The 20588-nt window shown below is 39.3% G+C and overlaps 1 protein-coding gene across 1 annotated transcript in view; it reads left to right on the top strand.

The window, feature by feature from the left end:
• Positions 1-27: 27 nt before the first annotated feature.
• The window catches only part of BMP2K (BMP2 inducible kinase), a gene marked incomplete at its 5' end in the record, with an annotated part of 136537 nt that continues 115976 nt past the window's right edge, over positions 28-20588 (top strand). The window contains 1 exon segment of the mRNA XM_006151481.3: positions 28-106. Within this exon segment, the coding sequence (XP_006151543.2) occupies positions 28-106 (79 nt within the window).

Here is a 20588-nt window from a genome sequence, read left to right as displayed (position 1 = left end):
TAATTTATAAATTGAACTTTATCTTAGTCCGGCGGCTCGTCTGTGGGGGTCCGGGTGTTCTCAGTCGGCCGCTACCAGGTCACCCTGGAGGAGTCTCTGGCCGAAGGTACGGGCGTCCGGGGAGGCTCGGGCAGGCAGGTGAGGGAGGACTGGGGTGTGGCGGTGGCTTGTCCGGGTCCTCGCCCTCTCGACTTTACTCGGTTCTCTCCTCCACTGTCCAGCGGGGGCTCTTGAGTAGCTCGGGCTTTCGCTCTTAAGCCGGCTTTTCTCGCCTCTTAACCCGTGCGCTGTTCTCTTATTACGAGTTTAAATCATTTTCTGTTCTGCTTGACGCAAGGAAATAGAGAAGACGTCCTAGCAAGTGATGTGGTGTCATGGTTGGGCCAGTGACTCATTAGAGGGTCAGATCGAGCAGGATCGAGGCTCTGCTCTGCCAGCTGTGGCTCAGGCGGGTGTCATGCGTTGGCCCCTTCATCGGAGCTTCCACCCGCGCCGCGGACACGGGACCCTGCAAACCCTGCGGTCGAGCCTGCGTTTGCTCCTGCTCAGAAATCAGTTGAAAAACAATTCGTGTGTGTGTGTGTGTGTGTGTGTATATGTGTGTGTGTGTGTATATGTGTGTGTGTGTGTATATGTGTGTGTGTGTGTATATGTGTGTGTGTGTGTATATGTGTGTGTGTGTGTATATGTGTGTGTGTGTGTATATGTGTGTGTGTGTGTATATGTGTGTGTGTGTGTATATGTGTGTGTGTGTGTATATGTGTGTGTGTGTGTATATGTGTGTGTGTGTGTATATGTGTGTGTGTGTGTATATGTGTGTGTGTGTGTATATGTGTGTGTGTGTGTATATGTGTGTGTGTGTGTATATGTGTGTGTGTGTGTATATGTGTGTGTGTGTGTATATGTGTGTGTGTGTGTATATGTGTGTGTGTGTGTATATGTGTGTGTGTGTGTATATGTGTGTGTGTGTGTATATGTGTGTGTGTGTGTGAGAGAGAGAGAGAGAAACATACACACACACACAGATGGAGGTGGTACTTTGTCCCAAATTCAGTTAGCAGATTGCTTTGGAGAAGCAGGTAAACTTGAAGCCCGTTTGTTGTTTTCTGTAGACTCTTCTCCATCAGACAAGGCGCGATTTTCATGTCTTAGCAGTATGTCTCTTCGGTCGTACTTTAAAAGGTAGCATGAAACGGTTAACTTACTCTCCAAGTTTTGTAGTCGGTCCTTTAGTTTTGTGAACAGTTTATGACAGCAGTTAGAAGTCTAATTACAAAAAGTTTACCCCACTTAAAAAAGTTCTACACTTTAATTTTGTAGTTTTTGTATAACTGGCTCATAGAAAATACTTTTTTGTTTATTGCATGCTTCATTAACCTTTGAGTTTGCAAAATGATATTACAAAAAAAAAACTTTCAAAGATCATAAGAAATGGTTATTGTTGAAAAACGACCCTTCAAAGTTCTAAGGTTAAGAGAAAAGTAATCGAAGTAGCTTCGGTTCTGAGAGTTGGAAGTTGATGTGGTTTGAAAACAGTAGACTGATATTTCATTTGTTTTCGAAATGCTGTGAACAATGGTAAATTAGTGCAAGACAATTAGTGAAGATTTTTGTCTATGAAATATTCTGAGGAGGAAAACTTGAATTATTCAGGAGTGTTTGTGATTGTTTTTAGTAAGCTGTTGCCAGGAACAGTGAGCCTAGCTCTGACCCTTGCAGAGTGGGAGGAGGAGGATCCTTAGTTTCTCCAAAAAAAACCTGAGTACAATGTGTGGTGATTGGTTTTGAAAGACAGATGTCCTGGGCTGTTAGATTTCTTAGTTCTTAATTACAAAAGACTTTCACGTGTTGTTTTAGATTGGGTTGTAGGTTTTAAGAACACGGTTATTAACTCCCATGCTGTATTTTTGTCTTTGAATGGTTTTGGTAACTAATTGAAGTGTAGCTTGAGTGGTGGTATACTCATTTCACTAAATCCCAGGGTCTTTAATGGAAAGAAAATGCCTACGTTTCACAAACGAGGTTTTTGAATTTGTAGCTTGTGTCACTGCCTTAAACATACCCTGTTGCTACCCTTAGCAAGTCACTTTCACTAAAAATATGTAATTTTAGAAAATGAAAATAAAAATAAATTTCAAAAAGTGTAACTCACATTTAATCACCAAAACAACCCTTTCAAGCTTTCACTGTTAGGATGTTCCACTAACTTATCCCATAAATTGTCATTTCTCTTGAAGAATCAGTAATCAAATGCTAGGAGGAAGCAAGCATTGGAGGAATCCTTCTGGAAGGTGGAACTTGCCCATTCTGTAGCCCAGCTCCTGGGACTAGGCTCTCCGTCTTCCCTGTAAGGGAGGCCAGGGCTGAGGCCTTCTTTACTTGTGTATTTCTTCTCTCTCCAGCACTCACACAACTAAAATATCGATATTCAGTTTAATTTTTGATCCTGAGTTTATTCTAATTTCAGATGCTTAATATCCCCTCTCCCAAATAAGTAATGCCACAATTTAGACAAAATGTTAAGCGTAAGTCTGATTTTCATTTAACCCTGATTAATCAATAATTAATGAGATTGGGGCAAGAGCTTATACAGTTTTTGAGCAGGGGGCATTTTTTTTCTTAATGTCCTTGGTACAAAATGGACTTGAATAAAAGGGATCTTGAAACTGAGAGACTAGTGATAAATTGTTTATGGGATTGGGGCAAGAGCTTATAAAATGGCATTAGTGTTCAGAGTACCTGAATTGGGGGAAGGTCTGCCACTGAAATGGAAAAAGTGGGAGAAGCTAAGATATCAAAAAGAAACTTGGTGGATTTTATATTTTTTTGCTTTGGGTCAGTGTCATTTCAACAGGGCCTCGACTTGGTAGATGTTGTGTTCTAACGTTTTTATCATGGTGCTGCCAACAAAGGCAGCTCACGCAGAATGCCCTCTACCGTATTTTCAAGAAGTCAGTTCTTGTCTGTCTCTCCCTCTCTGACCTCTGATTCTGCACACACACATATATATATATATATATATATAAGATTATGTTACAGAAGGTTACCATAAACGTTGAATTAGCAAATACTGAACCATTGCTCCTAAGGGAGATACAGGGTTAGGTTCCTGCAAGTCTCTGTTCACATTTATGTCAACTGATTAATACACTACAATGTTTTGTGTATTTTTTAAAAGGCACTTTATATCATTGATTCATTGACATTGAAATCGTGGCCAACAGCACTGTAAGTCATGCCTAGATAAATTAACATATGCATTTTTTCTGTAAGGAACATCTCATGCTTAGGAACACTAGTTAACACTTCACTATGTATGCTTGAGGACCAGTTTTAAACAGTGAAATCACTGATAGGAAGCACAAAAAGGAAAAAAATAAACATATGGCACTAATAGTCCATGAAAAGAACTCTTGTTTATACTGTGAGAATTAGAACAAGAATATGTGAGACCAGCAGATGGCATAATGGTTACCTCTCTGGACTCCCATGTAGTTGATTGTGGTTCGAGTCCCGGACCTAGCAGCTTAAAACTCATACCAGGTGTGTGTACATGTGTCTCCAAAATCCTGAGAGGAGACTAGAGGAGAAGGGATTGCGGTGTGGCCATCCCCCACCTCCCCCCCCAGGTGATTTCTTGCTTTCTGTCTCTCTATTTCTCTCTCTCCAGGGAGCGCAGGTGCCCTATAGCAAAAATCTCTCTCTTTAACAAATAAAAGAATATGCAGGTCAGAAGACTCCAGATTTTCACCATTGTTCACATGTCTGCAAATAACCACAGAAGTGCTATGAGCAAGGGTTTTGGGAATATAAATTTTAGGGCTAGCCCAATAGCTTAGCTATTAAGAGAGCTGGATCCCACATAGCTAACCCTGGTTTAAATCTCATCCTGGCTGGCTTGAAAAACATACCAGGAGCATGTGTGTTTGTGTGTGTGCCCAAAATCTCATCAGGATGGGAAAATGGAGAAAAAAGAATTGCAGCATGGCCATGCCCCTTTTGGGAAGTGTTTCTTTCTCTCTCTGGAGAACACACATACCCTTTGGCAGTTAAACAAAATTATGGTGCATAGGTGAATTTGAATTCGCCAATATGGAATCTCCCAAGTATGGATTCACTAATACTTTTATGCATCTTATTTTGCATATGTGTGTGTATACCCAGATTCTCAGGAGTGTACTATAGTGTATGTTATAACTAAACTATTGAGGTAGTTTCATCTCTAAAGCATTGTGTAGTTTGTATCATAATGACTCTCTAGTCTAGCATATGTATGTTTAAAACTAATGACAACTTGCACCTCTTAATTTCTAGCTCAAAGCTTAAAGGAATGATATCATAGTGAAGTATTTTCATGTTCTTTTTTCTTAGAAAAATTGTTTAGTTTCAGCAGTCAGTGCCAACCAAATCCCACCTTTGGGCTATAGTTATGAGGTAGAGCTGTGTGTTAATGTTAGCTTGAAACAGTGTCAAACTGCCAACCACATGTAATTCAGTGTAGCCTGCCATGTTTTTATTAAAACACAGTACTGGCTTATTGATCACATATATCATCATACAAAGATTTTTAGTGTTAGTCTGAAAAGTCGAATGTTGATTGATAGTAAGACGTTGGCCCTTGAGTAGGGGATATTTTTTTCTAAATGTCTTCAGTACAGAATAAACTCAAAGGGGGATATTGAAACTGGGAGACTAACAATAAATTGTTGAGATAAGTTAATCATGAGGGTAATGGGGGCTGGAATGGTAGTATGAATGGTGAAGGGGATATGATTTTCTGATGTGGGAGGGGTGGGGGACAGCAGGTGGCATCTCACATAGCTGACTCCAGGGTTCGAGTACTGGACCCGGCGGGACCAAAAAGGAGAGAATGGAGGAGAGGGATTGTGGTGTGGCCCTCCTCCCTCTGGAGTGATTTCTCTCTCTTTCTTTCTCTCCCTCTCTCTAGTGAGCACACACACTCTACAGCGAAAACTAAAAGAGAAAAATGATTTACTGATGTGGGTATGGGGATCTTTGGCTTGTTCAGTAAGTGGAGGTGAGAGTTCTGTAAAAGTAGCTCAGTAGTTCTCTTAGAGTTAACTGCTTAGATTAGGATGAATGACTGTTAACCAGTTGTCAATGTTAATTTTATAGGTAGTGATTTTGCAATATAAAACAAGAGGGAAATGATGAATTTAAACAAGGTATCTTATTTGTTAAAATCATTTGTGGCTACCCAATAACTGTTAAGTAAATATTCTTTTTTTTTTTTTCTAAAGAGTTTTTGGTTTGTTTTCCTATAGAGTGTGTGCTCTCGTTACAGAGATAGAGAGACAGAAATTGAGAAATCACCCTCCAGAGGGGATGGCCACACTGCAATCCCTTCTCCTCTTGGGATTTTGGGCACACATGCACTTGCGCCCAGTGCATGAGTTTCAAGCAGCTGGGTCTGGGACTCGAACCACATCTGGCCATGTGGGAGTCCAGTGATGTAACCATGACACCATCTGCTGGTTCTGTTAAGTAAATATTCTTAAGAGAGAATAGAAAGGCCAGAATAAGGGGAGGATTTAGCAGCAATATCAAAACTGCTACTCTACAGTGATTTAGTAGATATCTTCTGTGTGCCAGGCACCACTAGATGCTTTATGAGTGGGGAACATTAGTGGAGCTATTTCTCTGACTTTAAGGAACTTAAGACAAATATCAAACAAGCAAACAAAAATGACCACGTTAGTGTAGTTAAAATTTTTTGATAGATGTCATGAAGGGAAAGCTCAGGATTTTATGAGAAAATAATTCAGATTAAATTGGGGAGATCAGGGAAGGCCTTTTCATTTCAGCAGAAACCTAAAGGATGAGAAAAGTTTGGTAAGAGTTGAGGTGTGAGGGTGACGTGGTTTGGAGCATGTCATGTAGAGAGAAATCATTAGGTGAGGAAGAGTTTCAGGAACTGAAATATGCTCAGAGCTGTGAACTATGATGAGTGAGTGAATCACATGGAAGAGACATCCAGCATGTTGTTGGAGAAGTGACCAGGGTCCAGAAATTTTGTGACATGTTGGGGAGTTCACGTTTTTATAAGAAATATAATTAAAATTACTAAAGGATTTTTTTTTTTAAGAGAGATTTTTGCTATAGGGCATGTGCACTCACTGGAGAGAGATGGAGAGACAGAAAGTGAGAAATCACCCCAGTGGGGATGGCCACACCACAATCCCTTCTCCTGTCTCCTTTTGGGATTTTGGGCATGCATGCACATGCGTCCCACCTGAGTTTCAAGCTGCCAGTTCTGGGACTTGAACTTTGGTCAACTACGTGGAGTTCAGTGACATAACCATTACGCCATCTGCTGGTCCCTAGAGAAATTACCAAAGGATTTTAAGTGGGGCAGTGATATACTTTCATTTGTATTTTCACAGGATCATGTTGACTGCTACGTAGAAAACCAGCCATAAACAAACTAGATGGTTAGAGTGGTGACAGTGGGGATAGAGATGAATGTTAATAATGTTTGAATGGGAAACTCTGGGGGCAGATTGAATGGGGGGTTGTTAGTAGGAAGTATCAAGAATGACTTGCTAGGACCAGCAGTTAGCGTAATGGATATGTTGCTGGACTCCCATGTAGTCGACCGCTGCTTGCATCCCTGACCCGGAGGCTTGAAACTCACGCTGGGCACGTGTGCGTGCATGCCCAAGATCCCAAGAGGAGAATGGAGGAGAAGGGATTGCGGCGTGGCCATCCCCCCTGGGGGGTGAAAAAAAAAAAAAAGAAGAATGACTTGTTTATGCAGCTTTTGGGTGGAGATTACCTTTTGCTAAGATGGGGAAGAAACAGATTTTTGGGGGTGTTGAATAGGGTAGCCAGTAGTACCAGAGATATATATTTGTGATATCTGGGAGGAAGTGTCAAGCAGAAAGTAGGGTATATGCTCTGTAATTCTGCAAAGGTGTCTGGAGTTAGAGATAGGTACCTTTGATTAGTGAACTTTTGGCTGTTAATACTCTGGGACAGGACAGAAGTAGGGAGAAATGGTAGAATGAATAGGTACTCACTGAGGGATTGCTGCAGAATGTTGGTCTCAGACATTAGTGTTCACAAGCATCATCTGGAGTAGAACACCGATTTTCTTGAACCTGTCCCCCAAATTTTGATTATGTCTCAGTGAGACCCTTAATTTACATTTCTGCCTGCATCTTTGGTGATACCAATACTGCTGGTCCAGGAACCACACCTTGAGAATCACTGATTTAGAGCAGGCAAAGAAGTCTAAGAGCAAGAATCAGAGAGTTATGAGGAATACCAGGAGAATCTGATGCCTAAAAACTAGAGATTGTTTTAAGAAAGGGGAGGGAGTGAATACTCGTGTTGCTGAGAAGTTAACTTGGTCGTGTTTTTTAGGTTGACGTTCACAGTAACACATGTTTAGTCCTTTACCTACTTTGCAAATTTTAGCTCTGGCTTTTAGCTAGGTGAATAGTGTTTGCTCAAGGCATAATGTGCTCCACTCCCTGTTCTGAGACTGAATTTTGTCGCTGCTCCTTTCTCTGCCTTTGTCTGTGTAATTCCTGCTCTCTAACTGCTGGTTATGGTTGCCTACTTCCTGTGCACACTGGTAGCTATTTGCTTTTTTGTCCTCTTAATCATATTTGATCTTTTATCTTGAGATAAATTTTGTACACTCTTCAAAACACTAAAGTGATTGATTATTTCTCTTCTCCCACCTCTCTTACAGGCTAGGAGGGCTGAGTTTTAATTGCTGTTGTATCACACAAGTTGCCTCCCAATTCCATAGTCGTTTGAATCTTTCTCAAAGAAAATAATGTTTGACCTTTTTTAAAAAACCAGATGTTGTGCTTCATTAGTGCCGAAGACCTGATTTACAAATTGAAAAGCACTGGGGAGGGCTTTTTAAAGGACTGTCAAAGGTCTACTCAGGCCAGGGGACCCTGAATTTTCTGTTTCGGTGAAGACAGGTAACAGGTCACAGTGTCATTTTACTTAGCCTCCTTGGAAAAGGAAGAAAGAATAACATGGATGTCCCTTTGTAGTCAGCTTTCTTTATTGAATATATATTTTTATTCTACAAAGGTGGCTGAATTAAAAAAAGTTATTAATATGATCATGAAATTGTTTCATTTTTCTACATCTATTTTGACAGCATTTTTGGATGATAGGCTTTTTTTTTTTTTTTTTTTTTGTTAAGTTCATTTCTTCCATGAATGTGCATGTAAGAGTGAGACAGACAGACACAGCACCCCTGACAGGGTCTTGAAACCACTGTCTACCCTCGGCCAGTCTGGATCCCAGCATGTCAGTGCCTGGTGTGTGAGGGAGACTGGAATGCAAACCTGGGACCTTTCCATGTGGATCAGCAGACCAGAGCATTGCTTTGCTGCTGTGCCATCATATGGTCCAGTTGGGCAGTATTTTGGTAGATCAGGCTCCTAGCATTAAAGCAATTAATCCTAATTATTAGTATTTAAAAAAATGGAAATTATGCATTTATCTCCAATTAAGATGATAAATTGCATTGATGTGTCAACTTTCTTTGCTTTTTAAGGGTAGCCAACTATTATGATTAATACTGACATTCTTACACTGAATAAAATAGAAAAGGTTATGTCTTTAATTATTTTAAACATAATGAAGGTGAATTAATATTTTCTAGTGTCTTCTATCATTGCATCTGTATGAGGGAACTTAGAAAAGGTCCTCGTCACTATTGTTAGGGAACATATGAAGGTGTGACTGATGATCTTACATCGTTTTCGGCCATCTCGTATAGTGTTCTTTACTAGTCCTATATATTTTCTTGATTTTCTTCCTCCACTTCCTTTCTGTGTGCTATTTATTTATTTATTTTTGGGTTAAAACTTGGAAGTAGGCCGTATAACACCTATTAGATCATTTTTGGGAAGCATCAAAATGATTAAAACCTTGACTTGGAATTGTGAAAGTAAGATTCCTGAATGGTGATTTCAAAGTGGCCACATTTGTCTAGTGGTCTGGACAGAAGGTTTAATCTCCAAGGGGTTGAGACTGTTTATTCCTTGGCTGTATCCTGTTGAATGTGGTGAACCATTCATCTACCCACAGCTCTGCTATTTTTAGGGGACCTAGTTGAGTAGTTGAGTGGTTAATGACTGAGCTGTTTTAAATAGTCAGGCACTTAGTTAATTTGGAGATTCTCTGTGTGTTTCGTCTTTACAAATGAGACCAGTCAGCACATGTCTGTTAAGAGTTTGAAAAATCTCTGCAGGAAAGTGGTTGCAGGTTCCATAGAGAGACTTTGCTTATGGAAGTTTTGGTTTATCCTAGTCTTGCAGAATTCAGTAGCATTAAAGACATAGTTTGGGATATAACTTTTATAGAAGCATTTTGCATAGAGAATTTTAATGCTTTATTGTCTTTGAAATAGTACCTTTTTGGAGGCAGCTATCAAAAAAAAAAAAAAAAAAAAAAAAGGCAACACTTGTAGTCAGACTGGATACTAATCCCAGTTCTGCTCCTAACTTGCTTTGTAACATTTTGATCTGAGTTTCCTCAGGAAAACGAAGTGGCTAAAGTTGTCTAACACCTTTTCCATCTTGGTATTCTCTCATTCTGTCTAGATAACTAATTTTTACTGTTTCTGCTGTTAAGAGAGGAGCATGACATAGAGAGGGATAACATTGAACCATTTTAAGATTGAGGCCATATAAAAGAATAACGTTTGAGAATGTTTGAGTCTTTTACAGACTTCACAATGGATTAGCAATTTATTTAATTTTATTTTTTAGAGGTTTTTGCTCTAGGATATGTTTGCTCATCAGAGAGAGAGAGAGAGAGAGAGAGAGAGAGCGAGCGAGAGAGCGAGCCAGAACCAGAGCCAGCCAGCCAGCCAACCAGCCAGTGAGACGGAAAGCAAGAAATCATCCTCCAGGGGGAATGACCACACCACAGTCCGTTCTCCATTCTCCTCTGGAAATTTTGGGCATGCACACACATGCGCCTGGTGTGATTTTCAAGTCACTGGGTCCAGGCCTCAAACTGTGGTTGGCCATGTGGCAGTCCAGCCATGTAACTGCTATGCCTTTGCTGGTCCCAGCAATTTATTTTTTTGTTGCATAGTATAAAATTATATTTCTATTCCCCTAGAGATGGGATCTTGCTCTGTGGGCCAGCCTAGCCTTGAACTTGCTCTCCTCCTGCCTCAGTTTTCTGAGTAGCTGGAGACTACAGGTGCAACTGGACAGAAGATTCTTTACTTTCTTTTTCTTTTAAAAAAAAATTTGCCCAAAAAAAGGGACCAGCAGTTAGTGTAATGGCTGTGTCGCTGGACTCCCACATAGTCGACCGCGGTTTGTGTCCCAGACCCAGTGGCTTAAACTCACGCTGGGCGCGTGTGCGTGCATGCCCAAGATCCCGAGGGGAGAATGGAGGAGGAGGGATTGTGGTGTGGCCATCCCCCCTGGGGGGGTGATTTATTGATTTCTGTCTCTGTCTGTCTGGCCAGTGCACGCGCCCTATAGCAAAAAAAAAAAAAAACCTCTCCAAAAAAAAAATTTTCCAGAGGACATGTGCACTTGCGAGAGAGAGACAGAGAAATAGAGAGAGGGAAAGTGAGAAAGCATCCCCTATGGAGAATAGTCATGCCATAATCCCTTCTCTTCCATCTCCTACCTTCCGAGATTTTTGGGCATGCACATGCATGGTACCAGGCATTTCAAGCTGCCAGTCCGCAACTTGGAATCCAGCTGCCTTAACCACCACACCATGGACTGACCTGAAAATTATTTCTTAATCATTTTTTAATCACTTAAACTTCTAATAAGTTGCTGTATGTGATAGTCCTAGAGATTAGGGTATAGGAACTCAAATAAAATTGTGTGGCATTTAACAATACTATTTAGTTTTAAAGGGTATGCCACCTTATTTTACTATTTTAGTAATTTGTGTTCTGCAAGTTGCTTGCTTGTATGTGTGTATTTTGGAGACTATCAGGAATAAAATTTTTTTTTAATTGGAAAAGAATATATGAGGAAGAGTTGTGATAATACCTTCTCTGAGTGAGTTCAAGGATAGAAAGTTTATCCATGATATGTGTGAGAAATTTGGTGCTTTTGGTTTCCAGTGCTGTCAACCCTAGTTTGTGTCCTTTTTACCTCTTAGAGGACTATATATTAGCATTCGGACTGTCAGCATCTCCCCATACCAAATTCTTGTATTCCTTTCAGTTTATTCTTAAATTGTTCTGCCCACGTTACTCTTATTTGCCTAAGCAAGTTAAGTATAAACTCCTAATTCTAAGGTTCAAGACATGGAGTGGGCCTAATTCACCTCTTCAGCCTTAATCTCTCCTTGTACTTCATCTGTGTATTACTGCACTCGTGCTTTGCCTTTTCCGACATTCTTCTCAGGTTTTCTGCAAGGTCTGAGTGTGTGTGACCCAGAAACTCATGTGCTGACATCCTGACCCCCAATGTAATGATACTAGGAGGTGAAACCTTTGGGAATTGATCAGGTCATGAGAGCAGAGCCCTCTTGAATAGACTTAAGATCCTTCTGAGAGACTGTACAGAGACTCCTTGCCTCTTCTACCCTCTGAGGTTACACTGAAAAGACAGAATTCATGAGGAAGCAGGGCCTCTACATACACCTAATCTATCAGCACCTTGATTTTGGACTTTACAGCCTCTAGAACTGTGAGAAATAAATTTCTTCTGTTAAGACTTAACCTAATTTGTGATGTTTTGTTGTAGCAGTGACCATAGAGATACTTTGCCATGTCTTTTTTTTTTTTTTTAACCTTATTTTGTTGCATTTGCCTGGAATGGAGACACCTGCCAACCTCCTACTGTTGAAATTGGGCCTTGTGGGATACATTTAAAATACAGTTACTTTATGGCAATCTTTATTTCTCTATGGAATCTTGTCACCAACCAAAAGGAGTGTGATTATGCCTCTTTTGTTGCCTTTTGTAGCAACTGATACATATATAGCACTTTGCTTACACAGCTTTATTTGAATAAATGTAAAATTTACTTTAAAATTTAACTCCTTTAAAGTTTGGCTCGTACTCATCTTTTTTTTTATAATTTTGCTAGAGGGCACATGTGCTTACTGCAGAGAGACAGAGATAAGAGAGATAGGAGAGAGTGAGAGAGTACTCCCTATAGAGGACAATTAGTTTCTTCTCTTCCAGTCCCTCCTTTTGGGACCCTGGGCACACAGATGCATACAACTGGTGTGTTTTTCAAGTCACTGGATATGGCTGGTTATCTTTTATCTCTTGCTATGTTGTAATTATGATGGGTATTCAGTACATTTGTAAGAAATTGAAGTTTGGAATTGAAAAATGCTCAGAAATCCTATTTAAACTATTTCAAGACAATTGAATTGTAACCACATTTTACTTATCTAACAGTCCAATTGATATTTAGGAGATTGGTTCTGTTTTTCAATTTGTTTATAGAAACTAAAATCAAGAGAGATAGTTGATAATGTAGATGCAGCAATATCTAGTTAGATAAAAATTACTACTAGTCTTATTTTTGGATTTTTATCCTGTTTTATTTCTGGTATGATTAACATGTACAGTACATCTTTGTTTTGTGGGCACTACATTGCTATTCGTAGAGGTATAGTTTTCATAATGTTCTGGCCTGATTTCCCTCGAGCCATGTCATCAGCCCAGTAAAGAAAATTACTGTGGGACAGAGAGGGAAAGTATGTTCTTTGGATAACTGATCTTAAGAAAGAAATAGTTTTGGGAATAGTTGATGGTTTATGGCTTCCTGTTAAGTGGCGGCTAGTACCAGAGCTTAATGGAATGACTGGTGTCTAAGGGTGAGGGATTAGGAAGGATAAGGGGATCTCATCTCCTTAAGGCTCTAGAAGGAATCAGGTAGCCATTAATTTTGGGTGCCCCCTAACTTGTCTGTATTATATTGGAAGTACTTACTAGGTAGATACTTAGTGTATTGCGTTTGCTTTTAAGATGACATTTGTAAGCTTGGAAGAAAGGTCAGAGGGTAGCAAACCAAGTCTTCATACAGTTTTGTTAATAGCTAATCATCATGACCCTTACATTCTCCTATTCTTTCTTGGGTTTCCTGGAAGAGAGGGTTCCAAAACACCATTTCTCTGCCTTGATGCTATGTTTACTTATCTTTCTTAATTTCTGGTATTTGGATGATTGTTGACCAGAGCTTTTCACGTACTTAAGTATTCTTTTTTGAATGAGATTGTCAGTTGTTAAAATTTTATTATTCATTCTTGAGTAATTAAGATAATAGTGCTAAAATGACTTAAACAAAATAGTAAAATATTTTACTTTCTTGTTAGGACTATTTTTCTAGCGAGTGGGACTATGCATCACTGGCCATGACCCACTTTTTCATTCTCTGGCCTGCATCACAGAATCTCCCACTGAATGTTAATGATCTAGTCTTTGTATAGAAGGAACAACAACAACAACAAAAACTCAGAACAATTCCACTGACTCATTATTGGTAGGACCTGTGTTCTGAATCACTTTTCTAGAAGTAGGATGCATGTATACTTTGTTGTGCATAAGCTTTTGACGGTGTCTTCAAAGACTGGTAACAGAAGTGTGTAAGTTATTATAGTTAACGGAGTGTTCAATAACATGAATCCAAATAGTTTTTTTTTTTTTTTTTTTTTTGATAGAGCCAGTGGTCCTAAATTGAAATTGGAATAGGGGAGCCAGCAGGTGGTGTGGTGGTTAAGGGCACTGGACACTCACATGGCCAACCTTGGTTTGAGTTCTAGATCTGGTAGCTTGCTTTCTTGTCTCTCTCTTTCACTCTGTCCCTCGCTGATCAAATTTAAAAAATAACTAAATAAAGTTAAATAAAATAATTCTCTAGGAAAAAGAAATTAGACTAGGTCCTTAGTCATTATTTTATTTTATTTTTAGTTTTGCTGTAGGTCCTGCTCCTGTCCCTTAGTCAGGGATGGCCATGCTGCAGTCCTTTCTCTTCCTGTCTCCATTTGGGATTTTGGGCATACAGGTACATGCTCCAGCATATTTTTCCAATCACCAGGTCTGGGACTCTAGCCATGCAGTTGACCATGTGGGGGATTCAGTGGCCTTAACCCCCACACCATGTACTGGCCTGGTCCTTAGTGTTATTAGCACAATTTTGTCCACCTAACTCAGTTTAAATCTCAGTGAATAGTTAATTGTGTTAATGTTAAGGGGGTGTTAAAAAACATGAATCAAAATATTTTTTTTTTTTTTTTTTTTTGATAGAGCCAGTGGTCCTAAATTGAAATTGGAATAGGGGAGCCAGCAGGTGGTGTGGTGGTTAAGGGCACTGGACACTCACATGGCCAACCTTGGTTTGAGTTCTAGATCTGGTAGCTTGCTTTCTTGTCTCTCTCTTTCACTCTGTCCCTCGCTGATCAAATTTAAAAAATAACTAAATAAAGTTAAATAAAATAATTCTCTAGGAAAAAGAAATTAGACTAGGTCCTTAGTCATTATTTTATTTTATTTTTAGTTTTGCTGTAGGTCCTGCTCCTGTCCCTTAGTCAGGGATGGCCATGCTGCAGTCCTTTCTCTTCCTGTCTCCATTTGGGATTTTGGGCATACAGGTACATGCTCCAGCATATTTTTCCAATCACCAGGTCTGGGACTCTAGCCATGCAGTTGACCATGTGGGGGATTCAGTGGCCTTAACCCCCACACCATGTACTGGCCTGGTCCTTAGTGTTATTAGCACAATTTTGTCCACCTAACTCAGTTTAAATCTCAGTGAATAGTTAATTGTATTGTTATAGCTTCGATATAATAATTCATCCTTCAGCAATGCATTGTTTATATAATCCAAAGGAGAAATTCTACAGATCTCAACCCAAATTGGTGGTAGTTTTTATTTTTAAACCAGTGAAGGTAGCTGTCATGGATTTTATGGTTTTCACTTCACTTAAGTAAAACGTTTAGAAATGTTGCAAATCTGTGGGTTTTATTTACTTTTTTAAAAAATATGTGGTTGTGTATGGCATTTTGCTTCTACATATAGGATTGCTGAAAGTGAGTTTGTAAGTGCTATTTGAGTCATGGTGTTTAAAATTGGATGAAACTAATGTTCCATAAATTTCTAGCATGAGAAGCTCCTTATTTATAGACTCAAGGTTCAGATTTGTTCTTAGAGTAATGACTGTTTTTCCTTAATAAACATTACAGGTATTTAAAAAAGTTGAGGTGTACCATCATGAGTAGCATGAAGTCAGTTTATTTGTTTTTTACTCTTTGGAAGACTAAATATATGGATGGAGGGTGGTGGATGGTGTAGAAAAACCTAAATTAAGGGCAGGACCTTTTAAACCTCTTTCAGAAAGTATCCTAAATAGTATATTACTAGTATTGGTGGTGTTGGGATAATGGTCTTTTCTTTCATAATACTAGCGCTTCATTAAATCTTCTGTAATTGTCATTATCAGTTCTGCTTCCCTTATTTAACTGTGAGAAAGTAGAGTAAGAGGCGAACCTGAAGGTACACTGTTAGTATTGGCTGTGGAAAGTAGCAATTAGGAATCAGGACTTTAGCATTCTTTCTACATTGGTTCCTGCACATATAGGCATTGGCCTCTGATTGATTAATTGAAGTGAGTACTTAGAGCAGGGACTGGGGACTATTTTTTTAGAGTTTTTTCCTATAGTGTATTTTCGCTTGCCAGAGAGACAGACAGACAGAGAGAAATCACCCCCTCACGCCCAGGGCAGTTGGCCATGCCACAGTACCCTCTCCTTCCATTCTATTCTTGTAATCCTGGGTACACACGCACATGTGCTCAGCATGAGTTTTAAGCCTCCGGGTTCAGGATTAGAACCATGATCAACTGTGGGAGTCCAGTGATGTAGCCATTACACCATCTGCTGGTCCTAGGACTGGGGACTTCATAGCCTGGAAGCAGCTCGAATATTAATGGATGTCAGAGGTAGAAGAGTTTCAAGGTGAAGCTTTACTGCTTTGTTTGTCCCTAAGGCCCTCAAACCCTGTGCTGCAGTTGTTTAAGATGCCAGGATTAATTTTAAAAGTTCAAAATGTCAGCTTCTTTCAAATTAGTATGTTGTCTTAGTCTGGAGATGTCCAGCCCTAAGTAAAATAATTTATTTGTGATCTGTAAAGTAAGTAATATAAAATCGTGTTACTGTAGCTTCTTCAGTTGAATGTAGTATAATGATATTTAGAAGAGAGAAAGAGAATAAAGAAAAAAAAAAACAAGCTGACTTATTTCTTCCTTCTTTCTGTTTCTAGTTCAAGGTTATGGGAACTTTAAGTCTTAGGTTCTAATGTCCTGTAATATCAAATATCATTTACATTTTATTTAACAAATTTGTGCTACATTTGTTCCAAGTAAAAACAAAATAGGGTTCTTTCAAGTTTCTGTTTTATTAGATTACAACACAAATGCATTTGACTTAAACCTGTAATACTTTATATCTAAGTCTTCACCCTGTGCTGTCATAAAAGGATTTCCTTCAAAAAATGATATGACATTATTTCTGTGGTACATTTGTCATATTTTATATACATTCGAGTATAAGTTAGAGTATTCGATCAAGTATTTAAAAACATTAAAAGATTACATTTCTAATGGTTTTCAAACTGTCGAGTCATCACCATCATTATCCAAAAGCATTCTAATGTCTGTATTTTTCTAGGTAAAGCTTTTTTTCTACACATCTTCCTTTTCCTCAGTGTAACCTCTGTCTGTCTTTTTTTTCCTTCTACCTTCCAAGGCTATCCCTGGTCATCTTTCTTTTCTTCTTATTATTTTTTTATATCAGTTATCTAATTTTTCTCCTGTTTTCTACTTGTTTCTTAATACTTAGTATATCTGATTTCTATTTGGCACATAAATGTTTCTCTCACCTAAAGGACTTAACAAATATTATACTGTTTAATAATCTTTCATACAGTTTTCTTCCTTCATTAATTGGCTTTTCTAGAAGAAAAAGCTTTGAGGCCAGCAAGTGGTGTGGTGATTAAGGTGCTGGACTCTCACGTGGCTAACCACAGTTTGAGTCCTGGACCTGGTAGCTTGAAAATCACGCTGTGTGTGTGTGAATGCATGCCCCAAATCCCGAGAAGAGAATGGTGCAGAAGGAGTTGCTGCATGACCCGCTCCCTGGGGGATGATTTCTCACTTTCACTCTCACTGTCTCTGTCTGTCTCTGACGAATCCATGGACCCTGTGGCAGAAACATAAAAAAAGAAGTTATGTTTTCATATAGTGAAGTTACTGTTTTAAATGAATTTATAAAGATTTTAAATTTTTTAGGTTTAATTTTGAATATAGTAAATATAGATTGATAAAATCCACATAAACAAAAGCTCTCTGGGGTATTTAATAATTTTTATTCAAGAGACAGGGTCTTGCTGTGTTGCCCAGGCTGACCTTGGACTTATAATCCTTTTGTTTCAGCCACTGAAATAGATGATGTTATAGGTACACCACTGCACCTGGCTTCTTCAATAATTTTTGTTTTCTTTTTAAAAGACTTATTTAATTATTATTATTATTTTAATTTGATCAGAGAGAGAAGGTGAGAAAGTAAACCACCAAGTGAGGGACTTGAACTGCAGTCGACCATGTGGGAGTCCAGCATCTCAACCAACATGCCACCTCTGGTCCCGTTTCTTCAATAATGTTAAAGAATGTAAAGGGATCCCAGGAGATGGCTGAAGCAGAGGGTGCATCATGGCATCAAGACCCTGTTGGCAATGCTGTTTCTCTGTCTGTCTCCGTTGTTCATGAAAGAAAAAAACTAGAAAAAGAATATAAGGGGATCTGAAGGCCAAAAGGCTTGAAAAATCTCTGGGTCAATTCTGGATAGTCTAGGGAGATCGTCTGATATAATAGCTGGTGGTCACATGTGGCTATTGAGCACTTGGACCGTGGCTGGCCTGCTTTGAGGTGTAAAGTACATATAAATAGACATGGAGTTTCAGAGCCTTAATACGAAAAATTAATGTAAAAGACCCATTGCTATTTTTATGATATTGATTGGATGTTATATTTATACTGGGTCAAAATTAAATGTATTATTAAACTTCACTGTTTTTAAATCTTTTTAATGTAGGTCCTAGAAAATTATATATGTGGTTCACATTATATAGGAACTATGTTGGTCAGTGCTACTGTATGGTGTGCAATTTATAGTATTAGACATTACCCTTAGCAGTTGAGGTTGCTCACCTGGGTTCATATACATCTTTGTGTATTTTTCTTGGGAGAGGATTTATGGCTTTAACCATATTCTCAAATGGGCAGATGACCAAAATTGGGAACTGCTGTTAAGACTTGCCTGAGTTACTACTGCTTGTATTATAATTACGTGGGTCCTGCTAGTAGCTTGGATCTAAGTGAGTCTGTTTTTTGACAACTTGGTTGGCTTGGTGAAATCTGTGTTGCTAGGGAAGTAGTGAAATGCATTCTTGGCTTCTCAAATTGGAACCCTGAATGAATGTTCCCGTAGAAATGTTTTTATAGAGAGATATTAAGAATACAGTATTACTGGTAGTAAAGTGCAGGTTGATCTGAGAACCTGATTATCACATGTAGGATAGTTTTCTGTCAGAAAATATTCTGAATGCCCAAAGTAGATTTAGGAACTGTGAGAATCCAATCCCCTTTTTAAGTATTTCATATACTTCATGTTGGGAATCTGATCAAATGAATGAGTTTTGTAACTTGAGCATTTGTAGAGTTTAAAAAGATTAAGCAGGTAGTTATAGGATGCTTGCTTACTGTTTATCCCTAATCATAAGTGGGATTATTTAGATAAGCCACTGAATTGGAGCATATGTGAATTAAGTGGTTGCATGTTTACTTTGAGTAGGTTTGCCCTGCTATGAAGGTAGCATCTTTTAATGAAAGCTATCATTCTCTGCTTCTGAGTTCAGTTGTCATCAAGATAGGCTTCTTAAAAACAATGAAATTTCAGGGCCTGTTAAGAGAGAATGACTGGGCGTGTGGGGAACCAGCAGTTAGCGTAATGGCTATGTCGCTGGACTCCCACGTAGTCGACCGCGGTTCGTGTCTCGGACCCGGTGGCTTAAAACTCACGCCGGGCGCGTGTGCGTGCATGCCCAGGATCCCGAGAGGAGAATGGAGGAGAAGGGATTGCGGCGTGACCATCCCCCCTGGGGGGTGATTTCTCGCTTTCTGTCTCTATGTCTCTCTCTGTCTGGCGAGCGCACGCGCCCTACAGTGAAAATCTCTCAAAAAAAAAAAAAAAAAAGAGAGGATGCTGAATTGAGGATGTTCTAAACATAATTATTTCATTACAACTCTTTGTACTTTAGTACTACTGTCCATAGAGTTCATCATAATGTGCCATAATAACTTATTTTTGTCTTTCTAACCCAGTAGACTAAAAACTCATAGTACAGTCTCTTTCTTAAGCTGTGTTTCAGAGCTCACATAGACACTTACTACAGTTTGTTGAAAAATGAGCCTGGGAAGAGTCTTCAGCTGTAGTTTAGTTCGTTGCAGTGTTGGCAAGATGACTGAGTGTGGTAACTGGGTGAAGTGAGCTCTGAAGGCAGTCTAGGGAGCGGACGATTTTATGTACTGTAGAGGACCAGGTGTTATCCAGGGAAACTTGGTACAAGAGTCGGAATTGCTTTTCATGCTTAATAGATATAAAGCCACTTAAAGGAGTCTCAAGGAGAGGTTGGTAATGCTGAATTTGGGAAGAAAAGATGAATTTAGCAGCAGTAAGTAAGAACTGATAAAAAATTGATGCTTTTGGTATCAGTGTTGGTATTCTTGTGAGAATGAAGTTGTGAAATGAATGAGATCTCTACCAAGCTTTGGGTTTATGATTCAGAAATTTTAAGATATAAGAAAGAGAAAAAATAATAACCATAAAGAACTAAATATGTAGTCATTTTCAGTTATGCAAAAGAATTAATTCTGAAATCTGACTTCCACAGTAGGATGGAAAATGGAGATAAGGGAGGGGAAACGATGTTGTGACTTAGAATAAAAATTTAAAAAGTCAAAAGGTAATGGCTTTATTCCAGCCTTGTGAGTGGGAGTTACAATGAAGAGGACCCCTAGAGATTGGTGACAGAGCAGAGACGGTTGTGCCTTCACTTGACTAGTTGGCCTATTTTTTTTTTTTTTCTTGGAGAAATTTTTCACTGTTGGGCGTGTGCGCTCGCCAGACAGACAGAGAGAGACATAGAGACAGAAAGCGAGAAATCACCCCCCAGGGGGGATGGTCACGCCGCAATCCCTTCTCCTCCATTCTCCTCTCGGGATTTTGTGCACGCACACACACGTGCCCGGCGTGAGTTTTAAGCCACCGGGTCCGGGACACGAACCGCGGTCGACTACATGGGAGTCCAGCGACATAGCCATTACGCTAACTGCTGGTTCCCTAGTTGGCCTATTTTTGATGCATTAAAACTGTCGAAATTTGGAGGAGTCTTGGCCCTCAACACAGCGCTTTACCAGCTCTACTCTATGAATCCCTTGGGATTTATTAAACTGCAGCTGCTGATTTCAGTGCTTCTGGGTGGGCCTGAGATTCTGTGTTATCAGTAAGATCCCAGGTAATGCCAGTGTTGCTTTCC

Source organism: Tupaia chinensis, unplaced genomic scaffold (assembly GCF_000334495.1).
Source record: "Tupaia chinensis unplaced genomic scaffold, TupChi_1.0 Scaffold000318_1, whole genome shotgun sequence".
Lineage (NCBI taxonomy): Eukaryota > Metazoa > Chordata > Mammalia > Scandentia > Tupaiidae > Tupaia > Tupaia belangeri.
The sequence above is the reverse complement of the archived record's forward strand: the minus strand, read 5'-3'. Positions and strand labels throughout refer to the sequence as shown.